We start from the raw sequence: 12,769 nt of genomic DNA on the forward strand, positions 1-12,769 counted from the left end.
TCTTAAACTCTAAAAGAAAAACCGGATTCATTGGATTCATTATATGTTTAAATTCTATGTTGAAATTATACTACACTCTAATAGATTCTTCTAAAATTGATTATTTAAAAATGCATAAATTAAGCCAAGACCATCTAGAGCTATTTTTTGGATGTATAAGAGCTCAAGGTGGGTATAATAATAATCCCACATCCAAACAATTTATGTCCGCGTATCGAAAATTGGTCATTAAAGTTAATGATATTGAAAGTTTTAACACAGGGAACTGTATACCTTTAGAACATATCGACCCAAGTAACAATGAAATGTTTTTTATACGTTAAATAAATATTAAAACATTTCAAAAATAATGTTTTTAAAAAATATATTTTTTTTATATTAAAAAAATGTTAGATTTATAATGTTTTTAATATAAGATGAAATAAATATGAAAAAAATATTTATTATTTCATATGTTTTTCTATACATTTTAAAATATTAAAATAATATAATTTAATAATATTTATTTTCTATCATTTTTATAACATTTAATTAATATATTAGATTCGGCTCAGATGATTTATTTATTATATATATAATATTATTGTTATTATATATCATATAATACACATAGAACAATAATTATAATTTATATTGTATATATATTATTGTATATCCACATCATATTGATATTATTGATACACAATATCCATAAATATTTCAAACATAAAAATATAATAATGTATATATAGCTAGCTAGGTAGCGATCGCTGTCCTAATGCATATCTGACCTAATACTACCCATTATAATATATTACTGGACCATTTTCACCTACCTACGTATATAAATAATTTCCTTAGACTCTGAAGGTTGTCATAATACTTTTTTCAGCCCCTATAGATATATATAATATATATAGGTTTGTTATTATAGGTTGGTTCATATATATATATATATTACATGCAATTAATTTATTAATTATAATTATTATTTAAATGGATGCACCATCATGGTCATAGGCGTGCGCAGAGTTTCAAGTCGGGGGCAGCAANTTTTTGGAAAATTATTTTTTACAAATTTTAAATTAAATGGTGTTACAACTTTCAAAATACTAGCTTGACTATTAATGGTTTGTAATTTTCCTAAGAAATTTTTTAATGTATTTGAATCATTCAGTGTTATAGGTAAATTTTGTATATAACTAGATTTTGGTTTCAATTTGGATTGTGTGGAAGCCATGTTCTTTGGATGATTAAAGTTTATTTCACTTATTTTACTAGGGATAGATTTGTCAAGAGATGGTGTTGCCCAATATGCATAGACATCTGTAACTGATTTTGTACTTTTTAAATTAAATGCATGCTGCAAATAAAAAAAGACTGCTCCTACGTGTGAACAACATTCACCTAATCCAGCCATGCATAAGCAATGGGCAGCTTCAACTTTGCCATTAATCTTGACTATAACCCATGGCAGCAATTTAGTGTCATTTAACCTTTGAGAATGCGCTACCTAAACGAAAATAATAATAATGTAGAGACAATAGGCTCATAATGAATAATGATTGTAATCTATCAGGGGCGCCGATGTATTTTGAAACACATAAGAACTAATAAGACAATTTTATTTTGAGTCAATACACTCCGGCACCTCTGTAATCTAGTATCTGTCGAATGTTGTAAGTATGTAAAGAGAAACAGATACCTTTGTATACTTTCTAAATTAATCTTTACAACACAGAAATATATTCTTATCCTTGACTTACTTCAGCAACTACAAGAACATAGCTATCTACCACAGTCCATTTGACATTTGAAACCCAACCACTAACAAAAAAATTATATGCATCTAGACTTTTGTACGCTTTAAATTCTTCCAATGTGTAAGCACTTTTAGTCAATACTAGGTAGTTACAAATATCAGGGTAAGTAATTGAAGGCACTAAGTTTAAATCTGTTGTCCAAATTACACAATTGTCTTTCAACAACAAGTATGGATCTTGAGAATTTAACAATAGTATTTTGTCTAAATATCGTTTCTGAACGTCCCCAGTTAAACTACGAGCATGGTTACTTAATTTAATAGACATAATTATAACGTTATAACCAAAAAACACAATTTTAAGTAAAACTTAACTAATAAAATTATGAGTAAATCAATAAAAGTTAATTAGAAACAATAGAAACCATATACAAATGGACCACCAATTAGTGATAATAACGTTATCATATTATAAACATAACCTAAAAGAAAATGATCAATATCACACGCGCGATGCCCGACTGTCGACGGTTGTTATCGGTTGTTATCGTTTTTAAAATAGAATACTTCATTGTGCATTTTTGTGCGCCTGTGCGGTCCACCACAGACGTATAAAAGCGTCTATTATGTTTTATTTATTAATCATGGTTAAGGTTAGTGCGTCTATTAAACATTTTAACCTAAAATGTCTAAAAGTCATTTCCGTATAAAGTGTCATTTGTCCAATTGTCTTCAGTGTCTTCACTCTTCACACTTCACAGTTAACTCTTCACTCTTCTGTGAATCTTGCAGAACTTTGCAACTTGCGGGTTAAGCTGTATTTCCGTAGTTGCATTTAAATTTTCATTTCGTATTATACGCTGTCGCTGTGACTCAAGTTTGTAAAAACTATAGTATAGTGCATAGTTTGCGTAATATACTCGCCGGGTAACAAAATACCTCGCGAGGAATCGAAGTACTATAACTTGAATACAGGTAAATATGCCTATTTTATACTTATTAGGTAATAGTATTATTATTTATTAAGATGATGCCACACTCACATGTGTTCTCTCCGTCTTACAAACGTACAACAAATCAAATTTTAGTATATTTGTAGTTTAGTTCCCACGTGATTTTTTGGAATTTTATTTCTAACATCAAAATTAATTTTTGAACCATCGTTCTTCACTAGTTAAGGTACATGTTTCAATCAAAATCGCGTAGGAGCTAAACTGCAATTGTTCCCAAATTTTAGTTCAGCAGAAACCATATTGTGTTATAAATTTGAATTTTTCTGTTAATTGACCTATTATTAAATGTAAAAGTAAGAAAATTATCTGTGTTTTTTCGTCGGTTTTTTCTTATATTTTAATATTTTTAAGTGAGAAATGAGAACTTAAATTTTTTAATATTTTACATATGTAAAATCACAGATAATATTCTCACATTTAAGTTTGATAATAAGTAAAATCACTCGAACATTAAAGCTTAAACTTTGAAATACCCTACTGAATGTAAATTTGGTATGTTGTATATTTGTAAGAGTTCTGTACACATTCAGGTTAATTTATTCATAATCTTATAGGTATACACCATTTAATTTTTTTTCTAACCAATACTAATGTTTTGTGTTTATTACTATCTATTAATTGTTAAATAATTGAGCATTGGGATGTATAGGTGCTTGTCATGTTTATAGGCTTTTAGGATTTTAAACTTTTGGCAAATGTATGTTTGAAATAAGGAACTGGTTGCTATTTCAGAAACAGCATATACTAGGTTTTGTAAAAGTATTTAGAAAATATTTTTCAAACTGCTAATTAGATTATTTTATTCTACCTATATAGGTTAATAACTGTAGGTTAAAAAATTATATTTTAATTAAACTCCTTGTTGAGCTCACATAGGTAGTCAATGTAGGTACTATTATTATAATATAATATTTAAAATACAAAATTAATTTTTAATTATAGGTATAGTAAAAACAAAATATGTCCTACTAAGCTAAAAAAAATATTAAATTATTCTTAAGTTTTTAATATATTTATTTTGTGCCTATAATATAGATTCATTTATATTAGGTAGGTATAGATAATCTACCTACCGAGGTAATTTATAATTTAATATTTTTCATTTATAGGTATATTTTTTTATAAATATTATTTTACGTTATAGATTTTCACAATAGGGATTATGGAATTTAATTGTCTAGTATTTGGTACTATTTCTTTTAAATAACTAGATTTTTATAGTTTTAGAAATAATGAAAAAATTCAATTTTAATAAAATAATATTTTTAATTCAATAAATAACCTTTAAAAACATTTTTAAATTAATTTGAATGGACAATCAAATATTATTATTTTTAATAGACACTGAATTTATAGTAGGTATATCTAATTTGTTAAAAATTGAATTTTTTAGTAGGTACCTCTGTTTATTTTTGACATTTAATGTCTTTCCTTTGGCACCTAGAATATAAATTGAAAAACATTACGTTACGTTACAAAAAAGCGTTATTTATGTTTGGTATACATGGCAACAAAGACATTAAATGTGGTACTTTATTGCAGTCTCGTATGCAATATGTTTTTAAATACTTCTTTGCAGCCAGTATCTATAATAATAATATAATAATGATATTTTTCTTTTAACTTTGATATCTATAATTTTACATTTAAAAGTAATTTCAAATATAGGCTACCTAACATGGCAAATATTTGCTCCATTTTTTAAATATAAGATTGTAATTTTTTTTTCAATATTCAATTATTGTGTCGGGCATTCTCTTGTTTTTAGGATGCCCAGACCTTTTTCTAAATTCCATCAACTATCAAACAGAAGTAAGAGAAGGCGTGTAGCCGAAAATAAGGATTGTTCTTTTATATCTGATAATTATAGTTCTTCAGATAGCAATAATTCTTCTAATAATGATAACAGTAAACAATTAAATACTTCAAATGAACAGGATCGAAAACAGGATGTTATAAATTCACTCACCCAGACATTTTCAAACTTTACTAACCAAAGTATAAACAATGATGAATATAAAAAAATATTATCAAGTACCTCATCATCTAGTGAACATTATAGAACTGATGAAGATGTTTTATTGGACTTTGATTCTAATAATTTATTTCATAGACAATCTATTGACCATTCGAAAAATGAAGAAAGCTCCATTAAAAATTTCTTGCGTGTTTGGGCTGTTAAGCATAATATTACTGCTAGTGCACTATCTGAATTGTTGGTTGGCTTAAAACAAAATGTTGAAAGTATAAGTCACAATTTACCTTCAGATTCAAAAACCTTATTAAAAACAAGTATAGTTTTTGAAAAAAAAACAGTTGAACAAGGACATTATATTCATTTTGGTTTGGAAAATCAATTAAAACGCTTGATCTCATCATTTGATTGCCATGTCCATGAATTACATTTATTAATAAATATTGACGGACTTCCTTTATATAAAAGTTCTCCAGGCCAAGCCATTCCTATATTGGTTTCAATTGTTAATGTCCCTGAACTTCAAAAAATAGTTTTTCCTATTGGACTATACTATGGTTTTCAAAAACCTAAGAATATAGATAATTTTTTAACTACATTTGTATTGGAAACCATAGAACTGTCAGAAAGAGGGTTTTTAACTGCTAATGGAACCAGTGTGTTCGTTAAAATTCTTGGTTTTGTTTGTGATGCCCCTGCTAAAAAAGATATATTAGGCATAAAAGGTCATGGTGGGTATTATTCTTGTACTAGGTGTACTGTTCGAGGTACTACTCTTAATCATAAGCGTGTATTTACTGATCTTAATTGTCATACTAGAACAAGTGATGACTTTATTAATTGGATAGATCCAAATTATCGATTAGTTAGTACAAGTTTGGTTAAAATACCGGGAATTGATTTTGTACATTCAATCATTCTTGACATAATGCATTTGGTATACTTAAGAGTGATGAGGACTATGCTCTTAACTTGGTATGATGGAGATTTACCTTTTAAACTATCACGGCTATTAATTCATAGGATCTCAGATTTTATGTGCAGTGCAAGGTTACCGGTAGAATTTGCAAGAAAATCAAGGGAGTTAAAGTATCTTTTAAGATGGAAAGCTGTAGAGTATCGGGCATTTTTACTCTATCTTGGTCCAGTTGCTTTAAAAGGCATTTTAGACCAGGAAAAATACAACAATTTTATGACACTAAATGTAGCTATATCAATTTTGTTAAATCAAACCAGTATTCAAGATCGTAGATTAAGAGATTATTCAAGAGAATTATTGAGACATTTTGTGCAGTCATTTATGAGTTTATATCACCCAAGCTTCATAACTCATAATTTTCATAATTTGATTCATCTAGTCGATGATGCAGACTATTTCGCACCAATAATTCCTATGCTAACATTGGATACCATATCAGCGTTTCCCTTTGAGAATTACCTTCAACAAATAAAAAGAATGACAAGAGGAAAAAATAAACCATTAGAGCAAATAGGAAATAGAATGGCCGAATTGTTAACAGTAAATTCAACACAGAATTTTCAGTCTTTTAAAAAATACCCTATTTGCTCAAAAATGCATTGCAATGGTCCTTTGGTTCTTGGATGTGTTAATCCACAGTACTCCACTCTACAGTTTAGAGATTTTAAAATCAAAATTTGTTCTCCTGATAATTGTTGTGGCTCAACTTCTGGTGATATTATTATGGTGGAAAATATTTGTTTTTCACAAGTCATGAACAGTTTTGTGATTGTTGGTAGAATGTTTCTAAGAAAAAAAAATTTCTATTCAATTCCATGTGAAAGTTAGTCTGTTGGAGTGTATGAAGTCGAAAAGTTATCAGAAATGCGTGTATGGCCAGTTTCTGAAATTGTTAAGAAATATGTATTTTTTTCTCACAAAAATGTATTTGTTGTATTTCCTTTATTACACTTGAATTAATAATTACTTTATCACCAATTTGTGTAATCTTATTTGAACCGGCCATATTACCTAATTATATTTTATATATTCATAATATATTTTATTTTATTTATTTTATTCATTTTATTTTATTTATTTAAATAGGCAATCCAAACGGCAATTTATAGATACATTGTAATAATTAGTAGATTAACAAAAAAATATAGTAATGAAGTAATATATATGGAAAACAGTAGTTATAATTATTTTAAATATATTTGAGCAAAATATATTAATAATAATAATAATACATTTATTTGTTTCCAGCCAAGTACCTAACTTAATTTAACTTTTTTGGTGATACGGGAGAAATAACTAACATAATATGTAAAACGTTATAATATTTTAATGATCAATGTTTAAGTGTGTGCAATAGATTTTCAGACTGTGTATCACAATTATTATGTATATTATTTATTGTTTTATGTTTAAAAAAAAAAATGGTTTATTGAAGGGTAGGTTTTGCTATAGTACAAAATTTGAATGTACATATACATTGAAGTCTAAGATTAATAACCTAAAGTAGTTATTATTTTGTATTGTATTTCACTACTAGATTAATATTTTATTAAAATGTATGTTTATAACTAATTTGTTATCAGAATGTGGTATTTAATATCATTGTACGACAATGAAGAGGATAAAGATGAAAAAAGCCCAGATTTAATTCCGAAGGATTGGATAATAAATAAATTTAATTGTTGGTATCCACTGGATTATAAAATATCAACAATTAAAAAATATGCAAAGACAATGGAAATCCCCGACTATGATAAATGGAAAACTTGTAAGATTGATATTATAGAAGAAGATATAGGTACATAATTTATTAATTTATATGCAATCTAGTATGAATACAATGCACATAAATTTAATATTTAAATTTATAGACAATTATGAATATGGTTTAAAACTTATGTACAAATTAAACAAGAATGCAAATCTTCATTCAGAAATCGAAGAAAGAGGTCGTGGACAAAGGTTAAAAATTAAACTAAAAAGATCATTAGAACAACATTACTCTTCAAATTCTGATGAGGATGATATACTTTTGAATGATAAACCAGCAGCATATCCTACATTTCCTAAAAAAAAAAAAAAGTAAATTGAACTGTCTATAGAAAAGTAACTTTATTTTGTATTTTTTTTTATTACGCTATGTCTAGTCTATTTTAGTTCTTGTAAACATGTTTCAATCATAGTGTTTTATTATACAGTTAATAATCTTAATAATAATAATAATAATATTCGTTTTTAAAACTAGATCTGTCACAATCATTTAATGAAAACAACAATTGTTTTAACAATACTTCTCCACCAAGTAATGATGGGTTTGACACATGTTTTGCCAATACATCATCATCAACTACTCCTTCATGCAGCAGTACTCCTTTAACAAGTGAAGTGTCAAAAAATTTGAAAAAATGTAAACTGGCCAAAAAAGTATTGCATTCCTGTACTTTTGACTTCAAAGATAATACTTTATTAGAAGCTATTAGTCATCAACTTTGTAAGCTATCAGGTAACTGCACCAGAAACTAATTTGAGTACTATTTTGCTTGATTATACTTATATATGATACACAATGTAGTATCTTAACTACTTACACAAAAATATGTTTTTTACAGCTGATATAATGAAAGTAAAGTCAAGTATAAATTATGTGAAACAAGATGTTTCATCCTTTATTGAAGATCAACCGGTGCCTAATCGTCAGCCAAATACAAATATAAATTCTGAAGAAAATCATTTATCGTGTTTCCCATTAAAAAGTGAGAGTGAACTATTAGCAATGGAAACATCATTACAAAAAGAAGAATTAAACTACACAAACAAATTGGTATGTTGTATTTTTTTTTATTATTATGGAATAATTGTATATAATAATATATACATTATTTATTTTACACAGGTGTCTACATTAATTTTTGCCTCTGAGGGAAAAAATATTTCCAAAGTTACTTATAGTATCTTGAAAATAATGTTTTCTGATGAGCTCCTTAAATATTACAGTTGGAAAGGGCAAAAACAAAAAAAACCCTTTTCAGACTTTAACTAGACCTACCTTTTTCATTACATCATATTATAATTATTATGTCAATATTATATTGCAATATAGCACAGTATTGTTTAAATATAGTATTTTATAAACTGATGCTGAAATTGTTTTGAATTGTTATTATTTAAAGGTGCTGTTAGACAAAAATTTCCAGGCCAAAATGATTGTAGAAATGAAATCATCAATAGTATTATGTCATGGTTAGCACAGGCGCCGACAAGGATTGCAAAGTAAGAACCTAGTCTATTAACGTTAGAAAATCTAAAATATAATAAACATTAAAGAAACAATAATATATGACAACTAGTTGACCCTGTGCACTTGGTTGCCCTTAAAAAATGACAACCCTTTAAAAAATTGTGACTGTTTAAATTTTTTTGGATGTAACTCGCAGCAGTAAGTGCAATTCAGCCACCCTGGTAGGCATTCCAACTATAGTAAAATTATATATATAAAGATATACACATATTATATGTTTCTTAACACATAAATTTTTGATCAATAAGATTTTTATACCTTATATCATGAGTTGATCTTAAAATTCTCTAAATAAATCCTTATTACATAGATTTAATAACTCCTGAATAGTGAGATAATTAATACATTATTTTATAAATAATTTTCATTTCAATATGGAAAATCATACATTATTGCATTAATTGATTTTAAATGAGAAACTACTTTTCTCTGATATTACAAGCATATAATATTATAGAATTGTTTTCATTCTTCTGTTTCTGTATGTTTGCAGCAAAGAAAAACAACAAAAAAGAAAAGAACCTTCAGATTATCATCAACAGCCCAACCCTGATGAAGACAATATTGCAGATGTTTGAGATAACATAATATGTTATATTATAAGTAACTAACATAAGCAACTTTTTACTTTGTATTTTATTATTATATACAACAACTACACTTTTTATTTCTAAAAATCTGTTCTGGTTATACATTATATTAAAACTTCATCAATTTATAAAAAAGGAAGTACCATATTTTAAAAGCAATTTTTATTTTTTATTTTATGACTATACAATAACTAAACTTTTTATTTTTAAACATTTTCACTGTATTTGAAACTTGATACACTACTGTTATGCATTATATTACAATTTCATCAGTTAAAAAAAAATGTAAGTACGTTATTTAATGAGCAATTTTTTATTTTTATTTTATGATTTTATACAATAACTATATTTGTTATTTCTAAAAATGTATATTGTATTAGGGATACACATACAACAATAAAGAAATTGTCATTCAAAAAAATAATTTTTTTTTTTATTATTATTATGACGTTACCTATCCATTTTATATTAAAAAAATATTTAATAGTTGTTTCTTATTAAACTAAAATATTATAGATATATTAAATTGGCATTGAAAAAATATTTAATTGATATGATAAAAATATTTTTATGATATTTTATAACCAAATTACAAGAGAAAAAAAATGTGTAAAAAATGTTTAAAAAATGTTTTTTTAACATAATATTTTTAATGAGAAGTTGGCCATTATAACATTTGTGAAATGTTTTTGAAAGCAATTTAAAACCTTTTTTTAACCTTTTTTAAAACATTAAAAAAATATTTTTTTGTTTCTTGGGGNCCTATCCACCGTGCAAGATTTAAACAACAAGGTATACAAAAAATTGTCAAATTACCAACAATAGTTGATGGAAAAAATTGACCTTGAATTCAAGACCATCGGTTGTGACGTTAAAAGTATCAAACACTCTTATGGTATGTTGAATACAAGTTTCCACGAGATGGAAAACAAATTGATTTCATTAGAAAGTAATAAGTAATTTTTATCTAAAAAACCTGTCATTATCATATATTATGATTTATGATGTTTGTATAAAGGTAACTCGGAGAAGCCGATGCGCAAATATAACGATATTAAGACGAGGATTGCAACCCTAGAAAGTATGATATACATTGTCTATGTCATTTTGATGTATACTGCATGAATCAATTTTATAGTTTTCACTTAACATATTTTTTTATGTGTACGATATGTATGTGTACAGGAGATGTAATGAAAAACACATCACACATCATCGGTATGAACTATTCGCATCGTTCGTTGGAGTGGACTAGACCACAATCAATCGGGTCCGCTGGAATGTTTCCTACCGATAACCGATGTTACGACGAACCAGCTGCATTCGCTGCAGCTCCGTCTTATGATATGCATCCAATGGCGAAACCCGGGCCGAGTGGAGCAGTTTTGCCTCCATCGCCACCTACACCCCCGGCGCAAAGTGCATTAATTGTGCCTCCGCCGCCACCTACACCCCCGTCGACTAGTGTATTTTGTCAACCACTGCCACCCGCAGTCCGCACCCCCGGCGCTGTTGTCTCCGAATTCTCCGAAAAAATCGGATTCAGACAAATCAAGCTCTTCATCGACAGCGAAAGTTGAGAAAATGTATGGGAGGATCCCAATAACCACTGAGATCCTAAAGTCGGTTGTTCTCAAGCCACCTGGCGAGAGGAAGAGAGTAAGCAAATCCGTGACGATATAATCGCTGCAGTATTGTTGAAAATTATGTATGTAATTGTTGTTAAAAAAAATTATATAATTCATAGTAGTTGTCAATCATGGTATCATTGTTAACAAAATAAAAAACGGGTGATTGTGTGTCACTCTACTGTACAGAAGGTTAATATACGCCTACGTCACATGGGTAGCAAATTGCCTATGGCGATAAATTTTTTTTTTAAGACTAGAAGCTAAAATATAAAATCCTCAAATGAATAAGTAGGTTATAAAACTTACTTAGGTAATACGTCGACTCTCCGGGTTAATAAAGCAGGGCCTTATCTATAGCGCAGATGTACCATTTAGTTGTGTTAACATTCCTATGTTAACATCCATTTAATTTGATGTACCCACTCAAAGACAGTATTGTATTTATTGCTATAATGCTATCTGGTTATCCATTCTGCTACTACCTATATTTTTTTATTTTCATCACTATAGTTTCACGATTTTAAAAAAACAATATGTTATGTAGTTTATAATCTGAAGTGAAGTGTATTTTTAAATACTACATTGTACACTCTTACCCAGATCTTCAGTTTCATATGTTTAACTATGTATTTAAATTTTAAATAAATATTTATTTTCACGAAAAATATGCTACCCAAGACGTGTGATGGACGCAGTGGTGTATTGGTAAATATATTTATAGGTATACGCACTAATACAATTTGTATGTACCCTAAAAATATTTTTAATCGCTACGCTCGGAATTACTCACTTCAGTTTTTAAATCTTTTTATTATCAAATATTTCATTTTGGTAAAAGAAACCTTAACTTACAAGTTACAATACGTATTATATATTTAAATTATTATTTGTCATACATAATTATATTACCTATAGGTACATACGGCTATACTGAATAGCGAAGAAAATAATATTATAGATATATTACCTATTAACCTATTAGCTATTACTTATATAGTTATATTATATGTTTTTTTCATTAAAATGTATAACATTATACCTCCCAGACAGCAAAAGAATATTCTTATAATGTTATACCAATGTTATTTACAAAACAGTAACATTTAGTATTAAATATTTAATATTTTTTTTATTTTTTTTAAATATTTTTTTTTTTACATTTACAAAATTATTTGGCCGCTATTTTCATGTTATCCTAACAACATATTATCAATATTATCATAATATTAATAACATAATATTGAGTTAATAATAATTTTAAATATTTGATTAACATTTTAACTCAATAGCATTGTAATATTTTAATTTAAACATTAAAACAATAATAAAAAAATTATTTTTAATTATTCCTTAATTCTTTTAACATTGGTTTTTTAAAATATGTGTGATTATTGTAATTAAATAAACAAATTCAACTAAAATGTTCATTTATTGACCATATTATAAATCATACAAATTTGAAATACCTATATATAATAGTAATATAATATATTTACATGATTTATATATAAATTTAATATAATATTGGAATATCAATATTTT

At 26.9% G+C, this 12,769-nt stretch overlaps 2 protein-coding genes and 1 pseudogene across 2 annotated transcripts; 2 read left to right on the forward strand and 1 right to left on the reverse strand.

Annotated features, from left to right (window-relative positions):
• Nucleotides 1-967: 967 nt before the first annotated feature.
• Nucleotides 968-1,406, reverse strand: LOC111028566. Its single transcript, XM_022307259.1, has one exon. The coding sequence runs from the start codon at nucleotides 1,397-1,399 to the stop codon at nucleotides 968-970; it is 432 nt and encodes a 143-aa protein (XP_022162951.1). The 5' UTR covers nucleotides 1,400-1,406.
• A 5,886-nt stretch (nucleotides 1,407-7,292) lies between these two features.
• LOC111028567 lies at nucleotides 7,293-9,584 on the forward strand. The gene is made up of 7 exons (XM_022307260.1): nucleotides 7,293-7,506; nucleotides 7,580-7,789; nucleotides 7,954-8,211; nucleotides 8,318-8,529; nucleotides 8,602-8,743; nucleotides 8,858-8,978; nucleotides 9,500-9,584. Exons 1-7 carry the CDS (start codon nucleotides 7,293-7,295, stop codon nucleotides 9,582-9,584), a joined length of 1,242 nt encoding a protein of 413 aa, XP_022162952.1.
• Nucleotides 9,585-10,349: 765 nt separating this feature from the next.
• LOC111028568 lies at nucleotides 10,350-11,317 on the forward strand (annotated as a pseudogene).
• The last annotated feature ends 1,452 nt before the right edge of the window (nucleotides 11,318-12,769 follow it).

This window comes from Myzus persicae, unplaced genomic scaffold, assembly GCF_001856785.1.
Source record: "Myzus persicae strain clone G006 unplaced genomic scaffold, MPER_G0061.0, whole genome shotgun sequence".
Taxonomy (NCBI): Eukaryota; Metazoa; Arthropoda; class Insecta; order Hemiptera; family Aphididae; genus Myzus; species Myzus persicae.